Source organism: Lupinus angustifolius, chromosome LG03 (assembly GCF_001865875.1).
Source record: "Lupinus angustifolius cultivar Tanjil chromosome LG03, LupAngTanjil_v1.0, whole genome shotgun sequence".
Classification (NCBI taxonomy): domain Eukaryota; kingdom Viridiplantae; phylum Streptophyta; class Magnoliopsida; order Fabales; family Fabaceae; genus Lupinus; species Lupinus angustifolius.
In genome coordinates, this window is record NC_032011.1 from 17,965,063 (window position 1) to 17,987,567 (window position 22,505).

At 36.3% G+C, this 22,505-nt stretch overlaps 1 protein-coding gene across 1 annotated transcript; it reads left to right on the forward strand.

Annotated features, from left to right (window-relative positions):
* On the forward strand, positions 1,394-2,302 carry LOC109342397. The gene has a single exon (XM_019580388.1). The coding sequence runs from the start codon at positions 1,394-1,396 to the stop codon at positions 2,300-2,302; it is 909 nt and encodes a 302-aa protein (XP_019435933.1).

Here is a 22,505-nt window from a genome sequence, read left to right on the forward strand (position 1 = left end):
GAGTAACCCATTACTGAGAGCTGTTGGAAGTGTTTTTCAGATTTCAAAGTGAAAGGTGTTCACTCCAAACGAAATCTCTTCACTCCAAACAACTCATACACTTTCAGAAACCTTCAAAGGGTGTTTGTAAACTCTATATAAAGTCTCTAAACTCTCACACAAACTACACAATATAGAAGAGATTCACACACAACTTTCATACAATTTTCTCGAAAGCTCTCACACTTTTTCCAGAATTTATCTTTGAACTTTTTGCAACTTGTTCTTAAACATTCAAGTTAATTTTGCAAAGTTGCTTCAAGTGTTTCAAAGACTTTTAAAAAGAGCATTATATACTTCTATATATATTCAAAGTTTGGATTGCAAGTTACATAAGTTTCATACTTGTAAAGGTAATCTGCCATAGTTGAACATTCTTCATTCTTGTGAAGAATTCTTTCTTTCACGGGGTGTGAAAAGAAAGGGGAATAGATTTACTTGGAAATGTGTTTTTCAAGGGCATAAGAATTAGGGAGTGTGTAAGGTACATAGAGATCTCGGGGTGAGATATTGTAATTACAACTCATAATTCTTAGTGGAAAAATCTCTTGTGTGGCAAGAGTACTGGATGTAACCTTCGGTGGACAGGAATGTGAACCAGTATAAAAACTCCTTGTGTACTCTCTTTTCCTTATCTCTTTCATTTTATTTCCTATTATTTTTCTGCATATTGTTCCGCTGCACTTTAACTTTGATTTTACAGAAAAAACGGCCATTATTTTAAGACAACTAATTCACCCCCCTCTTAGTTGCACTTTGATACTTACAATATTATGTGACACCCATAATTATAAAGTTGTGTTTTGACCCTCACCTTTTTCATTTGTGTAGAGTGTATCCCCCATTTTTTATATGTACTTTCATTCTCTAATTTACATGACTATGCAAGAAAGACCATCATTTCAAAATAGATAATAAAAATCTAATAACTTATGAATTATATTAGCTATATTGAAAGGAAGTTCATTGTTGCCAATTCCGAAAATTGAGGGATCAAGATTGGATTTTTTTCCAATTTTGTTATTATCTATATTGAAAGGAGAAAATGAAGCCTCACTTGTTGGAGAGGGGAAAAGATGTGGGCTCTGCTAGGGCATGAAATAAGATAGTGACAAACTCCAGCAATCTTGGAAGCATAGTGATGATGAAATCCAACATTCTTGGAAACACAATGATGAAGAACTCCAACAATTTTGGAACTACAAGGATGAAATCTTTAAATAAAAAAACAACTATCCCTTGGTCCTGTTTGGCCAATCTGGATGAATCTGCTGAAGCAGTAGTCACCAAGGCTCCAGTTCCAATAATCTCATAAGTGCACAAGAAGAAATCATTTGCTCAAGCTCTCAAGGCAATGTGTGACATCTCAATCTCCCAGCTGCCTCAACCATGTATCAAGGGAGATGTTACTGCTATTAAGATACTGCAAGAGGAGTATCAAGCGGGTCTTCAAAGGTGTAAAACTCACCTTCATGGCAGGCTCATCTTATCCAAGGGAGACTCGCCCCTTACATTCACTGAGCTGAAAGCAAAGCTTCAATCCCTCTGGAACGTGATTGGAACATGGAGCATGATATCGCTGGGTCGAGGGTTCTATGATTTTTCATTCGCATCGGTTGAAGATATGAGGTCAATCTGTGCTGTTGGGTCTTGGAGTTTGAAACCAGGATTCCTTAGGCTATCACTATGGTCCCCTGATTTCAATCCAAGTCTTCAGAAGGTATCTCACTCGCAATGTTGGGTCAGGATCTTGGGTTTGCCTCTAGAATATTGGAGTGCTAGGATCTTGTTCTCTATTGTTGGGGGTTTGGGTGTTCCAATATCTCTGAATGATGCAACTTCTAGTAGATCATTTGAGCACTTTGCCAGAATTTTGGTGGATGTTGACCTCAAAGGAGCTCTACCTAGTCAAGTATTGGTGGAAAGAGAAGGCTTTGCTTTCTTTGTTCACATTGAGTATGAAAATCTCACTTATTTCTGCTCTGGATGTCAATCTATTGGCCATCTTATCTCAAACTCCAGGAGAAATAAGGAAGCAAGAGTGGATCTTCCAAGGTTCAAGAAAGATATTTCGCTGGGAAAAAATCCTAAGACAATACCAGACAAGGGCCCTACTTCAAGCAATGGTCATAAAGTAAGCACTCCTATCCATAGAAGTGACTCTGTGCCTGATAAGCTGAAGGAGGTGGTAAAGGACACTCAGGAGAATGATCTGATTATTAAATTGGAGTTTGAGAACAATGTCAACCTTCAGCTAGACTAAGTTCAAAAGGAGGGTATTCCCCCGAATGAGGAGGCAAGTGACCTTGAGAGATCCTCGGATGAAGATACTAGGGACACAAGAGTGGAGGATTCACTTGAGAATGAGGTCCAGTCCAATATTCAACTCATACCAGAGGAAAGTTACATACTCCAACAACATGGTCAGATGAGCAATGTTTTGGCAACAAAAGAGACTAGAATTGTTGGAAGGCTATGGGCAGATGAGGAGGAGGACATCACTGAGGAATTGGAGGATAGTAACACAACTAAAGACACAACTAAGGAGGGGACCTACACTAAAGTTTTGTCAAAGTCTCAAAAGAAAAAAATGAGACAGAAGCAAATCCTGGAAAATGTTCATTTTACTCGTAGGGGTGGCTACCTAAATGTTTCCAAGTGAAGGTGATCTATTGGAACAGTAGAGGAATGGGAAATCCCAAAACTAGATTAGTTTTTAAAAAGCTTTGCTCTATCAATAAGCCAGATGTTGTCTTCATCTCTGAGCCGATGGTTTCTTTGAATAAAATCAATCCTTTGTTTTGGTCTGCTTTGAATTTGAAGCCTTTTATTGAGAATGATACGGGTAGCTTGCTACCTAATATTTGGGGTGCGTGTCGTGATGGTATCAATTCTCATATCATCTCCAACACCTCTCAATAAATCTCCATATCCTTGATGCAGGATAATCATCTGGCTTTCATTTGTGCAGTTTATGCTCACACAAATTACCTAATGAGAAGGGCTCTTTGGTCAGACATCTTGTCTCTAGTCTCTGCAAACCATGGGCCTTGGTGTTGCATTGGGGACTTTAACTCTATTCTGGGAGCTAAGGAATGTAAAGGTTCTTACTTGCCTAATAGAATTGCTTGTGAGGACTTTCAGAAATTCTCTGAGGATGGCAGCTTGCACCATATTCTGACTAGGGGAGCTGAATTCACTTGGTCAAATAGAAGGAGAGGCTTGGTTCATACTGAAAAAAGACTGGATAGATCAATGTGCAATGATAATTGGATGAGCAACAAACTTATTGTTGCACTTTGCCTAGATCTGCTTCCGATCATCACCCTATTATGCTTGGTTTCTCCAATGAAGCTGCTAAAATCTAATCTCAGTTCAGGTTCCATAAAATGTGGTTGAAGCATGAGAGCCTCAGAGGGGTGATAGAGACTCACTGGGCTAATAGGGTGGTGGGGTTTCCTATCCTAAAAGTTTGGAACAAGGATGTTTTTGGAAATATTCACATCAGGGTTAAGGAGGCTTTCTCCCAAGTTGAGAAATTACAGCATAGAATTACCAATGAGGGTCAATCTGATACTCTCATGACTCACGAGGACTAGGCTCAAAAAGATTTGCTGATTGCTTTAATTGCTAAGGAGGAGTTCTAGAAAGAGAAATCTAGATTGAATTGGCTAATTAGTGGTGATAGGAATACAAACTACTTCCATAACATTGCTATGATAAGGTATGCAACCAAATCTATGTGCATTCTCAGACAGGGGGAGGAAACTCTGCTTGATAGGCAGGATATTAATAATCATGTTCTGGACTACTTCACAAATTTGTATGCTTCTGAAAATGTAACTCAGCCTAGCAATCTCATTAAATCTGTGATTCCTAAGTTGGTTTATGAGGAGGACAACACTATGCTTTCTAAGATTCATTTGGAGGATGAGATCAAGGATGTTGTTTTTGCTATGAATGGGGAGGGTGCTCCTGGCCCTGATGGGTTTGGTGGTTGCTTCTTTCAGGCATTTTGGGACATAGTTGGGCTTGATGTTTGTCAATCTGTGAAGCAATTTTTTACTCAGGGTTGGATTCTTCCTAATTTCAACTCTAATAACCTTGTTCTAATTCCCAAATTCCCCTCAGCAGATAAAATTGAGGATTTTAGGCAAATTGCTCTAGCAAATTTCCAATTCAAAATAATCACCAAAGTCTTGGCTGACAGGCTTGCTAACATTGCTCCTAGAATCATATTTAAGCATATCAAAGAGGCTTCATCAAAGATAGGCACATATAATTGCATATGTATAGCTTCTGAGGCAATCAATCTTCTTGATCATAAAACTCTTGGTGGAAATTTAGGAATCAACCTAGATGTCAAGAAGGCCTTTGACACTATTGATTGGAAGTTCCTTATGGACACTCTTAAGGCCTTTGGGTTTGCCAATTCTTTCATCCACTAGATTGAAGTTATTCTAAAATCTGCCAGACTCTCTATCTCTGTGAATGGTCATTCTTTTGAGTACTTCAGCTGCAAGAGAGGTGTTAGGCAAGGGGATCCCATATCCCCTCTTCTTTTCTGTTTGGCTGAAGAAATGATCAGCAGAGGCCTAACTAAGTTGCTGGATAAGGGGAAATTTAGAATAATTGCTAGGCATAGGATTGCAACCCCTAGTCATGATCTCTATGTTGACGACATTATGGTTTTCTGCAGAGGAATCAAGAGAGTTGTTAGCCATCAAGGACTTATTCAATGACTATGCCAAAGTTTCTGGTCAGTGTTTAAATCTCAGCAAGTGTAAGTTCTTCTCTACCCAAGCTAATGCTAGAAAAATTGGTAAGTTAACTTCCTGGCTGGGTTTTGGAGCTGGAAGTCTGCCTTTCAACTATCTTGGGGTCCCTGTGCTCAAAGGAAAACCAAAAACTATTCATTTGCAGCCAATAGTGTAGACAGAATTATCAATAATTTGGCCAAGTGGAAAGGTTGTTGTCTCTCAATTATGGGCAGAGTGGAGCTTGTTAAGTCTATAATTCATAGTATGCTAGTTTATAGTTTTCATATCTATAGCTAGCCTGTCAATTTGCTGAAAAGAATGGACTATTGCATAAGGAATTTCATCTGGTCTGGAGATACTAAGGTCAAGAAGCTAGTCACAGTTGCTTGGCACAAAGTCTGTTGCCCAATCAAAGAGGGTGGGCTTGGGATAAGATCAATCAAGTTGTTAAATCAGGCAGCAATGGTAAAGTTGGCTTGGGAAATGAACTCCTCTTCGCAGGAATGGGCTAACTACTATAGGAGTAGATTTTGCAGGAATAAAGAGCCTAAGACTTCCTACATAAAATCTTCCATATGGCCTGGCATAAAGAAGCAGTGGAATGTCATCTTAGAAAACTCTATTTGGTTGTTGGGTAATGGGAGCAGTATAAGGTAGGATTGGGGGGGGGGGGATAATTGGTTGAGTAACACCTTAGTGGACCTCCTTGGCATCCCCAGTCAAATATCCTCTGCTCTCTTAGCCAAGATTCCTGACTTCATTCATGACTCTGCCTGGATAATCCCATCCTGGTTGAGTAGGATACACCCTGAGGTTTGTCATCGTATATTGAGAACCCCTACTCTTGCTTCTCATCTGCCTGATAAGTTGGCCTGACTTTACACCATTGATGGGATATTAACTTCAAAAGAGGCTTACAACTTCACCAAACCTGCTCAACCGCAGGACAATCTGTGCAACAGTCTTTGGTCTATCTCTATTCCTCCTTCTAAGTCTTTTGTCACATGGATGCTTTATAATAATAGAATGCAAACTGATGAAAATCTGAAGCTGAGGGGAATGGCTTTGCCTTCTATATGCAATCTATGTTGGTCCAATGAGGAGGCTTCTGCTCATCTTTTCTTCAACTGTGGTTTTGCTAAGCGGATTTAGAACTGGTTGAGCACTCAATTCAGCTATTACATAGATCATGCTTCTCTCAAAGCATCATGTCCATTTCCTCTCAATGGAGTCCTCAATTGAAGCAGGAGTTACTCTCTGCCATTGTCAACTCAATTGCTGTTATCTAGCTCTACAGAAATAAGTCAAGATTTGATAACATGTCAATCAACTTTGCTCAAGCAATTCAGATGATCAAGTTGAATACTTCTTTCACAGGCAACTTCACCAAATGTTGTGCTAAGTCCTCCCTGTTGGAATTCTTAACCCTAAGAGATTTCCATGTGAATGGCAAGTATAAGAAGGCTTCTACAATTACTGAGGTCAATTAGGCTCTGTCGTTGATGGGTTGGGTAAAGATCAACACTGATGGTGCGGCTAAGGGATCCCCGAGGCATGCAGGGGGTGGTGCTATTTTCAGGGATGGCAAGGGAAAGTGCTTGGGTTGCTTTGCTTCATACTTTAACATTCAAGACTCTCTTTTTGCTGAAGTTCTAGCTGCAATTATGGTTATCCAAATTGCTCACTCTAAAGGTTGGTTTCTAATTTGGTTGGAGTGTGACTCAACCTCGATGGTGGACATTTTCAAGGGCATTAAACCGGTGCCTTGGAAACTAAGCAACCTTATGAACAAGTGCAACCGGTTAATGATGGATATGCAAGTGCAAGTGTCCCATATATTTAGGGAAGGGAATGCTTGTGCGGATAGATTGGCAAATTTTGGTGTGAATTATAGATTGGACAATTGGTGGGATTCCCCTCCTTCCTTCTTGTTGCATGATTTTCATAGAAATTTGTTGCTCCTTCCTAACTATAGGTTTAGGGGGTTGTAATGGTTACTTCTCTTCTTAATATATTTTCGGGTGTGTTGACATCCTTGTTTTAAAAAATATATTGAAGGGAAGTTCGTTCTTACACAATGGTTGAAGTTAGAAGATGAAAAGTAAAAATAAAATGTGTGGGACCAAAACTCCACTTTATAATTATGACACATGTAAGGTCAAGTTTAACAACATAGGTCATGCATATAGGAAAGACATACAGGGCTTTTGATGAAAAGTTACAGGAATTATTATTTGTGCACGATCATCTAGGTTGATAAAAATAGGACATAAAAATATAAAAGGATTAACATGGCATGTTTGACAAAATTGAGGATCAAAATTGTACTTTAACCTAATATATTGCACTTAGCTCTAATTGCTTATCTATCTATTACTATATAAGAAAAAAAACTCATCTTTGACACGTGTCAATTTCTCACAACATTTTTTCTAGTCCAAAATATTTCACCAGTAAAAAGCAAACTAAATGTCCACAACTTCTATGTATCAATAATAAATGTACATGTGTAAATCTAATAACAATATATATTTATTAAAATCTTTCCTCTTAAATTGTTCATTCCCTCTCATATGTACATTTTTATATTTGGAGCATATCTTCTATCTCACAATATTTATCACTTCATGTGTAATGAACTATTATTTGTTGAAAAAATGCGTTAAAATTAAAAATAATTATTATATTTTTCTGACCAATATTATATATGTGCTATCTTCTGTCTCACATACTATGAAATAGTAGATGTGCTATCTCCCATATTATATCTCATATTAATTTCTAATTGAATTCTTTTTCATATATGGCGTCTTTCTATTTTAATTCTTTTTAGTTTCATTTTATTATTTCATTATTATTCTCTCTCTTCGTTATTATACTTCTCTTTCTCTTCCAACATTTCTCTTTAAAGTGTATTTTCAATGATTTTATTGTTTATTTTATAGATTTGTTGTTTTAATAAATAAAAATTTAAGCACCGAAAAAATAGATTAATAGGAAGAGATCAAGTACAAAAGGAAACCCATTACAAGTTTAAGAACCTATAGTTGGGAAGACCCAACCAATTTCTATAGCAATTACTATGAATAAAAGTAGGAATGGAGTTCCACCAACTGCAAGTATTGGAAGAAATTCCAAACTTTGTCAAACTATCTGCGCAGACATTTCCTTCTCTGAAGATGTGGGATACCTTCAAGTTCATTGTTGACAAGTAAATTTTGCATTTGATCCATCTAGCCTCAAGCTTCCAAGGCACTTTGGATGTTCCATTGAAAATGTCAACCACTAATGACAAGTCACATTCCAACCAAATAGAATTCTAACCTCTTTTGTGAGCATATTCAACAACTAAGATTGTTGATTTCATTTCAGCATAGAGAGTATACTTGATACCATAGAATGCAGCAAAACAAGCAATGAAAGTACCCTTGTCATCCCTAAAAATCCCACCACCCCCAGCATTACCTGGAGAGAATCAAAGACTTCCCAATCGGTATTTATTTTGATCCATCCTCGTGAGGGAGTTTTCCAGATGACTTCCACCATTTTTGGACTCTTTCTATGATTGCAATGAATGTGCAGACTTCTAAGAATGGAAGAATTCGTTATGGAGGAGTTAGAGTAGGATGAGCAAAGCTTGCCAGATAAAGCAGTTTGCACCTTGATGTTTGATATAATGTTGTTGAAGTTCCAGGAACTATCTTCAAATCTGGATGTTCCTTATAAACCAAATGTTGTTGATTGCAAGAATGGTGCAACTAGATTAGACTTCTCTCACTTGGGGGCCCCATCCCTGATTAAAACTACTAAGAAAATGATGAACCGAAGTTGTATTTAATGTGCATGAAAAGATATTACTCATCCATATCCAAATTTGAGATGCCAATCTACAGGAAAGAAAGAGATGATTTCAAGTTTCTTTGTTAACTTTACAAATACTGCACATGGATACCAAGTGGCAACCCCTTTTCATCAAGTTGTCATTTGTTGGAAGATGTTTGTGAATCCAACGCCAAGTAATGAAAGATTTACTAGGAGGAATTGCTTTGCTCCACAAAAGCTTGAACCAATTCTGAATGCTTGCATTGGGAGTGCAATGAGCCTAAGCTTTCTTGAAAGAAAGAGTTCCATCAGTAGATGGTTGCCAAATGAAATTGTCCTTAGAATTGGTTATGATTGTTTTTATGATCTGATTAGAGGCTTCAGGGTAATAAGAAAACGGGTTTCTTGGAATAATCCATTTGTTACCTTCAATAAAATCAACAACCTTAGCATGAAGAGCTGAATGATACTCCTTAGGAATTTGAAGAATATCAACCAAAGGCATCCATAACCTGTTGTCTTTCCAGAAATTTTTAGATTTGCCATCTCCAATTATATAAATAGAGTTGTTCTCCACCAATGACCAGTGTTGCTTGATGCCATGCCAAATGGAGGATTTGAAAAATCTAGTTGAGGGATTAAAGTGAGCACCAAATCTTTGTCTATATAAGCAGGCCCAATCCTGGTTAGAGGATAGCATCCTCCAAGTAAGGGTGGAAACAGGCCAGGCCGCCTATCAGGGGCCTATTACCTGGCCTATAACAGGCTAGGCCAGGCCAGGCTTTTTTCACGAACAGGCCAGGCTCAGGCTTTCTAAAAAGCCTATTTAGCTTAACAGGCCAGGCTTTAGGCCACCTAAAAGGCCTATAAAGCCTAACAGGCCGGCCTATTTAGCTATATTATATAAGAATGTTGAAATTATAATATTTTAATATAAGCAATATTATTATATATGTGTAATATTAATATAAAAATGTATATAAAAATATAATTTAATTATTAGAATTAGATGGGTCTAACTAAAAATAAGCCTATAAGCCCATTAAAATGTAGACATGGTAGCCTCTTTCATGAGCATATAGTATAATAGGCCTTTAAACATGCTAACAGGCCAGGCCAGGCTTTTAAACAGGCCAGGCCTAGGCTTTGAATTTTTTTTTAAACAGGCTAACATGCCAGGTCCAGGCTCCTATCTGCTATATAGGTTGGGCCTGTTTAAGGCAAAGCCTGGCCTGTTTCCACCCTTACCTCCAAGTAAGCTTGAGCAAACCTGCTTTGTTCATCAAACTAACAGATCTCAAACCAAGACCCCCTTCTTTTGTTGGAGTGCAGATTGTCATCCACTTAACTGTGCAAATTTTTCTAATTTCACTATCTCCAGCCCAGATAAAGTTTCTTATCATTTTATCTAAGGCCTTGATAAGTTGAATTGGCCAAGCATAGAAATGGAAAGTGTAAGAAAGTATGTTGTGAATTACAGACCTCCCTAACTCCACCCTTCCCATAATTGATAAATAGACACCTTTCCAATTGGCAAGTTTACTAGCAATTCTATCAGCAATTGGTTGAAGATGTAACCTTCTTGGTTTCCCTTTGAAAAGAGGAGCTCCCAGATAAGTGAAAGGCAATTGGCTAAATGAGAAACCCAAGTAGGATGTTAGCAGGGAGACTTTCCTAGGAGAGGCATTTAAGGTATAGAATTTGCATTTAGATGCATTTATCTGTTGTCCAGAAATTGCAGCATAGTCTACAATGAGCTGATTTAGACAAAGAATTTCTCTCTTAATGCCTTTGCAAAAGATCAGAATATCATCAGCGTATAAAACATGGCTAGTAGTTTGCAACCTAGCAGGACCTGAGATAGTGCTCAATTTACCCTCTTCCACCAATTTGGCAATTCCTCTGCTGAAAACATCTTCAGCAATGCAAAATAATAAAGGGGATAATGGGTCACCTTGCCTCACACCTCTTTTACAGCAATAAAAACCAACATTTTGCCCATTAATACTGATTGATAATCTAGCAGATTTCAGAATCAAGTCAATCTAGTTGATGAATTGTTGGTTAAATCCAAAAGCCTTGAGAGTGGTTAGAAGAAATTTCCAATACGTTGTGTCAAAGTATTTTTTAATATCAAGCTTAAGGATCATATTGCCACCAAAAGTGTTATGGTCAAGCAGATTGGTTGCTTCTGATGCAAGACAAATGCAGTCTAATATGTGTCTATCTTTTAAGAATCCTCTTTGTTGAGGAGAGAGCATTCTAGAGGCAATCTTGGCTAGTCTATCAGCAAGCACCTTACTTATGATTTTGAAATGAAACTTTTCCAGAGCAATGGGTCTACAATCCTCAATTTTGTTAGCTCCAGGAAATTTAGGGATGAGAAACAGATTACTAGAATTCAAATTAGGAAGAATCTAGTCTTGAGAGAAAAATTGCATCACATAGTTATACACATCCTCACCAACAATATCCCAATAGCATTGGTAAAAACAACCACTAAATCCATCAGGACCCGGAGCTCCATCCCCTTTCATCGCAAACACAACACTTTTGACTTCATCCATAGAAGGAGGGCTGATTAGAATTTGGTTTTCCAACTCAGACACAGAAGAAGGAATAACTGAATTGATCAGAGAAGAAATAGAAGTAACATTTTTAGTTGCAAATAGCTCTTCAAAATAGTGAAGGATATGATTACCAATATCCTCATTGTTAGTAAGAATTCTTTCTCCATCAATCAGCAAATTTATCCCCTTAGTGAATTGTCTAATTTTGGTAATTCTGTGAAAAATGAAGTATTTCTATCCCCATTGGCATGCCAATCACACCTAGCTTTTTCTTTCTAGAATAACTCTTCCATATTAAGACCTTGCATAAGGTTTCTTTGGGCTTCTTCCTCTTGATCTCTCAATTCATCCTAATGATTAACATTTTCTATTGACTCCACTCCAGCCATAGCATTTTCGACATTGAGATGAATGTTACCAAATATATTAATGTTCCAATGCTTAAGCTTTTTTTGTTGAGAATTTTAAGTTTTTGGGCTAGGATGAACATTGGGCAACCAAAAATTATGTTTCTCCAAGACTCAGCTATCACTCTTTTGCAATCCTCATGAAGATTCCACATTTTGTGGAATTTGAATTGAGATAACCTTTGATGATTGAGCAATTCAGAACACAATAACAGAGGATGATGATCAGAAGAAATCCTTGGGAGGGTGCAGCAGGAATTTTGGGACCAAGCAGAAATCCACTCTTCATTACAAATACTTCTATATAATCTTTTTTCAGTTAAAGATAAACCTCTTCTCCTATTAGACCAGGTGAAGGGATTACCTATAGTTGGTAAATGAATTAGATCCGACTCATCGGAAAAAGCTTTGAATTCGTGAGATGGGAGTTTAGCAGGCAAACTAGCACCTTTGCGTTCATGAGAACCCAAAACAACATTAAAATCACCAATACAACACCAAGGACCATGATTTGCTTGAATCAAAGAATGAATATCAAACCAAAGAGTTCTTCTATGAATGTAATTAGTGTGAGCATAAACAACACTGAAATAGAGAGCAATTCCCTCAATGTTAATAGATATAGAAATCTGTTGAGTTGTATTTGAGATGATCACAGGGTCCAACCCAACCTTGCAAAACCCCCAAATATTATTAAGTTGGTTAAGCCTTCTATTAACAGCGAAAAGCTTAAGATTTAAGTCCCTCTACTACGAAAACCAAGTCAGGATTGTGAGAATTACAAAAGTTCTTTAAAACTAACCTTATTCTAGTAGATGACTTTCATTGAACACTATTTGAATGCCCACCTCTTCGGGTGAAATGAACTTTGTCATTGTTGTCTTTTTTCCTCAGTTTGTTTTAGACTTGCTCAAAACTGGAGTGAAACTCCTTTCAACATGGAGTTCTTCCTCCACTTCTTCATCATCATCCCAAAGTCTCCCGACCATCCTTATGTCATTAGCCATAGTAGGATTTGAGATGTCCTCAGTTTCTTGCACAATAAACTGATTTTCCAGTTCTTGTTGCAGGGTGAGATCTTTGTCAGCCAAAGCATTATCCAGCAAAACTGCATTCATCTCTTCCATACTAGGCTCTCTCCTCAAGAAGTTTTCTGGTGTTAGTTCGACTTTTTCTAACTGCTCCATATTGATATCCTCCCTATTCTCAATATCCAGGTCAATGGTTAAGTCATTGATGGCTATATCATTCTTGACTGTTTCATTTGTTTTGGGAGGGACATGGTGTGAATCTTTGTGCTATCCCTGTTTCCTAAACTTTGAGAGTGAGTTTGTTTTTGCAGATTTGGATTAAAATCTGGTGTCCAAAGGAATAGCCTTAAAATACCAGGCTTGAGATTCCATGAACCAGTAGAGCAGATGAACCTCATGTCTTCCAAGGAGGAGAAGGAAAAATCATAGAATCTCTTGCCTAAGGATAGCATATTCCATTTTCATACCATATTCCATAAAGTGGTAAGTTTGTTCTTAAGATCCAGGAACTTCAATGGAGTATCACCCTTAGTTAGAATGATTCTATCAATTTGATGAGATTTGCACCTTTGTAGGCCAGTTTGATACTCCACTTCGGGTATTTTAATGGCCACAACATCTCCCTTTATACAAGGTTGAGGGAGTTGAGAAGAAGCTATATCACATGTTTGACCCTATACTTGAGCAAACGTTTTTTTCGGTGGAGTTGAAGGAGTTTCAAGTACCCCCGTTCTTTCTTTCCCTTCCTTTGAGATGTTGGTTCCATCAAGAAAACTCCATGGAATGAATTCTGTTGTCATGTTATAACCGATCCAAGATTTGTGGAACAAAATTCCCATAAAGTTGGAAGAAACAAAACCCTAGCACCTCAACACATTCTCTTCCGATCTTATTATAGATTTGTTCTTTAAAGTGCATTTTTATTGTTTTCTGTTTATGTTGTAGATATATTTTTATTTTGTATATTTGGTTTTATTTTTCATTGATTTTGTGTACATTTTTTCATTGATTTTATTATTTTATAGATTTGTTCTTTCTACAATTCTCTTTATTGGTGTCTGATTTACAAGACTCTTATTCTCAAGGATAATCAAACCCTCAAAACCAATGTTATGTACCTGATCACCATTGATATTATATACATTCACTAACAATGTTGCATTTATTTATTTATTTATTTATTGTTATTATTAATCTTTTCATCATTAGAATTAAAAATCTGAAACAACAAATGGATTTTTTATTTATGTTTTCTATTTAAAGATGAATGTTTGAAAGTTGAAGTCGAGGCTTCATTGGGGCATCACCACTCCCATTACTATTAATGATCAAAAAATTCTGAATTTTAATTTCAAGAATATTAAGAATTTCAACATACTTTTGAACTTTTTAACCTTCAAATATCATATAGTGTCATGTTTCAGTTTTCCTATTTTCATTACAAAAATTGGAATGTCATTTATTTTCCTTATGTGTTTGAACATGTTTCGACTATGTGAATGCACGAATAACATGTATTTTCTTAACAATACGAATGTAGGAGTAATATGTGTGTTTTTGACCATATGAATGCATGAGGAACATGTGTTCTTAATAATACAAATGTGTAGATAACCAGCGTTTTTAACCATACGAATGCACAAGTAAAATGTGTTCTTAACAATACAAATGTACGGGTAATATGTGTGCTTTTAACAATGTGGATGCACATGTAATATATGCATTCTTAACAATGCAAATGTACGACTAACATATGTGATTTAAACCATACGAACACACGGGTTACATGTGTGTTCTTAATGTTAGATATTTCCTGATGATTGGTGAAACACCAATCCTAGGATCTTGAATATCAAAATTCTCATACATAATATAAAACAAGGATACAAAGTCATAGTTGAATCCATGTTCTCTGAACTACTCCTTTGATATACCTTTTGAGAGAGTTTTGGTATGACGGTCTTCCTCAACCAAATCCTTAATTCATTTTGGGACCTTTGTTTTCTCTCTAATGGGGAGAGGTGAAAACTATTTGTGATTTGGTGCATTGGAGGCCATAACCTTCCTTATGTGTTAGCTTATAGGGTTCCCATTATCCCTACAGGTTAACCTGATGGGTATCCATCCATTAAGTTCATATCCATTATCAGCTTTTAAAAATCTATGGGGTGTCAGTAATTAGATCACTTATAATGTAACCCCTGAAACAAATAGCTGATATCATTGTATCAAATATATAATGCACACCTTAATTTGAAATTATAAATTTCTAACAATATCTCAATTGGGCTTTATATCTTCCTGAAACAATTATATCACAGGTTCTTTAGGGGCACATCTGTATGCTATTTACGTTTAGAATTCTCCTTAATACAGTCTGATACATCTCATATATCAACTATAGAACCACCACAACTTTCATCATATTTAAGTGTGACTCAACCACGATGATCACCATATTAATATACTCAATGACATAGATCAAATATGGATGAGTGATATGGAAATTTCATGGAATGTGATCTCAAACATGTCTATTTCCAACTTGTCCTTCTTTATTCTTTAGTGAGATCAATCCAAACTCTTTAATTGCAACACAATTGTGACAATGCACAATTTCAAAACGAAACAATAAACTATCAACTTTATTATGCATAAAAAATGTATATAATATCCAAAGCAAAACATAAAACATATAGACTCGCGTTGAACTAATGTACCCTAAGGAAAAACACCCATATGAGCAACATGCTAATGAAAAACTTTAGGTACCAAACCCTTAGTCAATGGATCAACTAGCATGAAATTTGTCCCTATATGTTATATGGAAAGTTGTCCATTTTGAACACTTTCTTTACCAACCAGAAACATTATGTCAATGAATTTTGACTTTGTAGAACTCCTATTGTTGTTGGAGTAAAGAACCGCGGACTTGTTGTCACAATAAATCCTCAATGGTCTTTCAATACCATCGACCACACGTAAGCCAGTAACAAAATTCCGCAACCATATGCCATGATCTGATGTTTCAAAATAAGCCATGAACTCTGCAGCCATGGTTGAAGGAGCTATAAGCGTCTATTTCACAGACTTCCAAGATATAGCACCTTCAACCAATATAAACATATATCTAGAGGTGGATTGTCTACTGTCTAGACATCCAGAAAAATAGGAGTCAGAGTACCCAATGATCTCTAAATTCTCAGACCTCCAATAAGTGAGCATGTGCTCCTTTGTTCTCTTCAAGTAACGCATAATACGTTTGACTGCCTTCCAATGATACATTCAAGGATTACTCAAATATCTGCCCAAAACTCCCACAATAAATGTTATGTCGTGACGTGTGAAAACTTGAGCATACATTAGACTTCCTACTGTAGATGCATAAAGAATCTTTTGTATCTGGTATCTTACAAGGTCATTGTTGGGGCACTGTTCGAGACTAAACTTGTCTCTCTTGCTATCCATGACTTTATCTATATAGCTTTCTTGTGATAATCTTAGGACACTTTGAGAGCAATCTCTCAGTATCCGAATACCTAATACAAAAGAAGCTTCCTCAAGATCTTTCATTTCGAAATTCTTCGTTAGAAATCTCTTGGTATCAGGCAATAGTCCCATATTACTGCTAGCAAGCAGTATATCATCGACATATAATACCAGGAAGATAAATTTACTCCCACTGAACTTATGGTATACACAATCTTCAACTTTATTTACCTCAACCATACGCGGTAATAACTTGATGAAATTTGTGATTCCGTTGACGAGAAGCTTGTTTAAGCCCATAGATGGATTTCTTTAATTTGCATACCATAGACTTTGAGCCAACTGACACAAAGTTTTCTGGTTGCACCATATAGATCGTGTCCTTAATGTCACAATTAAGAAACACAGTCTTAACATCCATCTGATGACTAGTGCCAATATTATTCTAAAAGAATCCTTCGAAGATGCTGGAGAGTAGGTTTCTTTATAATCAATGCATTCTTTCTGAGTGAAACATTTAGCTACTAGATGGGCTTTATATTTGTCAATATTACCCTTTGAATCCCTCTTGGTTTTAAATATCCATTTGTAATCAATAGGTTTCGCACCTTCAGGTAATTCGATAAGATCCTAAACGTCATTATCATGCATAGAATTCATCTCATCCTTTATGGCATCGATCCACTTTTGAGAGTTAGATCTTTTCATGGATTGAAAAAAGTTTAATGGATCATCTTCTGTTAACCCAATGTCATCCTCATGTTCTTGAAGAAATACAATATAATCATCTGGAATTGTACTTATCCTCTCTCTAGTGGATCTCCTTAATGACACTTCTATTTCTTGAGGTTGTTGAATTTGTTCTATAGGTAATTGAGGGAGAGCATCATTGTTGTCTTATTCTAAAATATTGTCCGAGATAATATTCTGAACATTATCTTCTATATTACCGAATTTTTCCATTGAATGGTAATAGGCACAAGAACTTGTTCACTATTAGTGACAGGTTCATCCTCAAAGACAACATTATTTATGTTCTCTTCCTCCCAAAATCAACTTCCTCAAGAAATCTTGCATTTCCCGTCTAAAAAGAGTCTTGAAGTGGGATCATAAAATTTATAGCCCTGAGAGCGTTCAACATAGCCAACAAAATAACAGCTAACAATTCTTGTCCAGTTTCCTTTCATACGACCTATAAGGTCGTGCCTTAACTGGAAAACCCCAAATGTGCAATTGTTTTAAGCTTGGTCTTTTATTACTCCAAAGCTTATATGAGGTTTTGTTAACTACGTTACTTGGCATGTTATTAAGGATGTAAAATGCGGTCTTTAAAGCTTTCTCTCAAAGAGACTCTGGCAAGGAAGAATGACTAGTCATATTTCTCACCATATCCTTAAGAGTTTGGTTTAACCGCTCAATGACACCCTTCATGCTAGATTTTCCTAGCATAGTACATTGCAGAAAAATTCCACATTCTCTGAGGAAAAACACAAATAGCCTTTTCACAACATCCTTATTGTTCTTTCTTATCTTATTCTGAGAGGTCATAGCTAAGTGAGCACTTCCAGTCTTATCTCTCCGCAATCTCTCTTCCTCTTGCACATAGTCCATTTGAGTGTTAAAACTCACTTTCAATTGCCCAAAGTGTGCCGGAAGCGAGATCAAAACCAAGTGCACAAGCAAGTCATCACCAAGCTCTAACTTAAGTGACTTGAGTTGTGATGTGAGATTAGACATCTCCATAATGTACTCCCTCGTGTTCCATTTTCCTTTATACTTATGGAGATGGGTGTAGCCAAAAGGCTACTCGTCTCCGCCTTTTTTCATTTTTTTGTGTTGCAAAGTATGGTTCTATTTCTTCAAAGAACTTACTTGCACTCTGACCCTCGAAAATAGAGCCTCCTAAATGTTCTAGAATAGAGTGTTTCATGATCATTATACACATTCAGTTAGAGTGTTCACATTTCTCAATTTTAACCTCATCGAGGATTTCCAAAGTAGAAATGGATTTCTCCACCTAAAGTGTCAGATCTAAATTCATACAGTTGAGAATAATTTCTACGACTTCCTTATAGACCTTAAAGTTTGTCTCATTCAACAATGATATGTTCTTAATTTGAGCACAAATATTTGCAACACTAATAAAAGAACAAAAGAAATTGCAATCATTATTGCCATTAAACTCACATTCAACCTTAATACTTAAATTCAAATGATGATGGGATACATCACGAGTTACTTAGTACAACATTAACATTCATTCTTTGGACAAAAATATTAACTTGAAAGTGGTACACTCAATGTAGTAAGAAAAACATTGATAATCAGTCCTGTCAAACAATAAGCCTTCCTTTGGACCGACTTACTATTCACATGGAAAGCCATATGATTATCACATATTTATTGCTACAACTATGTTTATAATTTGGGCCAAATAGCAATCTTCCTTTGGGCCGATCACTATTCGCATAAATGCAATCATATAATTGGCTTGATATTTTATACCAATCACTAATAATATTCTTGTTTGTGGTCAAACATTGATCATAATGCATGTCAAATAATAAACCCTTCTTTGGACTTATTTATCATTCACATATGCAACTTTATCATAATCACATGTTTATCATCACATGTGTGTATATAATCCGACCAAATATTAAACTTCCTTTGGGCCGATTAATACTCACAGGAATACATATTCGCACTAGCATTTGACATTTATTATGAACAATTCACAGAAAAGATGTCACTTTGGCGACTTCATATTTAATAGATTCACTTAAAATGTCAAACAATTTTATTTTCTAAAAGAAAAAAACCATTTAGTTGAGTTTGATTCAACACTTAATCCAAAACATATATTATTTATATCTACAATAAATACATATATTCATTATAGCATATTGGTAGAATTGTATCATTCTGACTGGATTTCGAATTTCATTGATATTCCTTTTGAATTTTCCATAAAAAAAATATTATCATTTTATACATGACATAACATATTGTCCAAAAAAAATTATGCTTCAACAATATCAACCCCTTAATAATGTAATCATCCACCAACCAATGCAACAAACCATAAGTGTTACAATCACTTAAACAAACAAGTCAGGTATTATATATATAAAACAAGAGATGTTCACATAATAGACCTATCACAATATACCTAGTACAACATCAATTTCTAGTCTTTGGGGGAAAACAACTTTAATAGAGAACCATAAAATTCAGAACCTGATAGCTCTGATACCACTTGTTAGATATTTTCTGATGATTGGTGAAACACCAATCATAGGATCTTGAATATCATGATTCTCACACATAATATAAAACAAGGATACAAAGTCATACCTGAATCAATGTTATATGATCTACTCCTTTTATATACCTTTTGAGAGAGTTTTGGTATGATGGTCTTCCTCAACCAAATCCTTAATTCATTTTGGGACCTTTGTTTTCTCTCTGATTGGGAGACGTGAAAACTATTTGTGATTTGGTGTATTAGGGGTCATAACCTTCCTTATGCGTTAACTTATAGGGTTCTCATTATCCCCTATAGGTTAACCAGATGGGTATCCACCCATTAAGCCCATATCTGTTAACAGCTTTTAGAAATCTATGAGGTGTTAGTAATTAGATCACTTATAATGTAACCCCTGAAATAAATAATTGATATCATTGTATCAAATATATGATGCCCACCTTAATTAGAAATTATAAATTTCTAACACTTAACAATATGAATGTAGTACTAACATGTGCGATTTTAACCATGTGAATGCATATATAATATGTGTTATTAACCATACGGCAAAAAAATACTACCCCTTGTTTGCGAATGCACGAGTAACTTGCTAGTTTTTTAATAAAATTTATAGTTAATAGAATAAAATTAATGATAATTAATAGAGAGATGAAGAATAAATATGAAAATTAATAATTCTGTGTATTAACTATATTAGTTATATTCATTGATTTGCGAGTTTATATATTGAGAACAGACTAAATATTCGATCTCTCTAACACATTTTTATCATTGTTCGAATTTCATGTGAGAGTTAATAAAGTATAGGGTCCATTCTCCATGTGATGACGAAGTTACACGTAAATCAAAAAGAGTATAAAATTGTGTTAATATATCTATACTAGGTTATTTCTAAAATGATATGCACTAATAACTTTTTTTTATAAGCAAAACAATTCCATAAAAAGGCACAACGGATTTCAACCCAAATACAAGCACAGTTCAATCAAAAGTGTCAGCTGCTAATAAGATGAGTGATATAAGATGAAGGGTCCATACACCAGTGGGAAAACTCATAAAATCTAAATTGAGAATTAGAACAAAACCAACTCCAGGACCGAACCTGAATCAAATCCATGACGTAGACATAGACTAAACTCCTTATCAAAAAATGACATCATTTCTCATAAGCCAAATTGACCACAACACCGCAAACCAAAGCATCCTCCAATACTTTTTCCCTTTAGGAATTTTAAATAAAGAGTCATGCACCACCAGAAGATCAGAAATAGAATTAGGGAGAAGAATACGAACCTATAACCAAGAGTAAAAGCCTTTCCATACTGCATGAGCAAAAGAACAATGTAAGAGCATATGATCCACTAACTCAACACATTCCGTACAAAAAACACAGTTCACATCCAGACCAATCCCAATGTGTCTTTTCTGCAACTCTTCCTTAGATGCTATTCGCCCCCTTACAGCTTTCCAAACGACACAACAAACCTTCAATTGAGCACTGTTAACCCAACACCTATTGAGAATAATTTTGCTGTTCATAATACCATAATCCAATTGAACCAAGTACGCTGATTTGACCGAGTAGATCCCTGAGTTCTCTGCAACCCAACTCCACTTGTTTGAGAGACCTCTTCTGCAAGCATGTCTATATAGCACTTCCTTTAGCTGGTCCATTGATTCTTCCTCCCAGGATAATAGTTGTCCCCTCCAGATGACTTGCCACTACCACCTATCATTGTTCCACTGTCCATAATCAGCCACGACCACTTCTCTATTATCTGCAAGCAAAAATAATCTCGGAAACAAATCCTTTAAACACTCGTTATCAAGCTATGTATCATACAAAAACTGGGTCGAAGAACCATCACCAATCTCCCTCGATATGTTAGAATCCAACCACCCAAGATGGTCTCCATTCGTTCCACCTATCCGACAAATATGTGGTAAGTGCCAAACATACCTAAATTTCATACACTTTTAGGCACTTATCTTAAGCATAATTGAGAAAAACCAACTTAAAACAATAATTTTTGGATAACATATCACAATCTTGTATATTTGTCTTTGTATTTCTTTTTGTTATGCGTTTTGTAGGATTTAGAAAGAAAAAGAAAAGAGAATAAAGACTCATAGTCCAAGAAGAAAAATAAGTCAAACTCAAGGTGCTCAAGCAGGTAGCTGAGCATGGACCAAGCCACGCTGAGCTGACCTGGACACCAGCCTGACCTGGACACCAGCCTGACAAAGACCAAGCTGCTCAAGGAAGCAGTTGAGCGGATCTGCTTGATCGTTCAGCCTAGCACTAGACATAACCTGACACTGTCAGAACTCAAGCTTGGCACGGTCAGACACAAGCCTGGCACACGCCCAAGCTGCTCAAGTAGCAGCTCAGCGGTGACACATGTGTGCTCAGCGGTGAACCAGACACTTTCTCAGGTCAACAAGCACGAAGCCACTTCTCAGACAGCACGGTCAAAGCTGCTCAACAAGCAGCTTAGTGGTGCCACAGGTGTGCTTAGCGGTGTGCACCCAGACTTGACTTAGCCATCAAGAAAACCATGAAGTCACCAATGACATCACTTCAAGTAGCCCATCATAGGCTTTTCAGAGTAGCTCACCATAGCTGGTCCTATAGCTCACAACTAGCTTTGGTGAGTCAAGCTTAAAGTGGTGACAAAGCTGCTTGACCAAGTGACCAAACTCATGCTGAAGGATTTGGTCAGCTACTGAGTGATGCAAACAAGCAGCTCAGCAGTTCCAGGGAAAGTTCTATATATATGAGGCATTTCATTCGAACAAAAAAACATCATATATCATCTTGTCTTGAAATTCTTCTTCCCTGAAATGAAACATAACTCTCTCTTCTTGTTCTTAGTTCATAGGAGCTTTGTTTAAGTAAGTTTTGTATTTCTTAGTTTAGAGTTCAAGAGGAGAAAGGAGATGTCAAATGAGATGGAAAAATCAATTTTGTAATCTCATTTGGAACTCAAAGCATCCAATCCTTGGATGGATGGCTCATGCTCCTAACAATTTCATTTTGAATGTTGGTTATGTATTTCTACTTCTTCTTTTATTCTAAATTTGAATTTTAATCATTCAAGTTGGTGCTTTTGTTA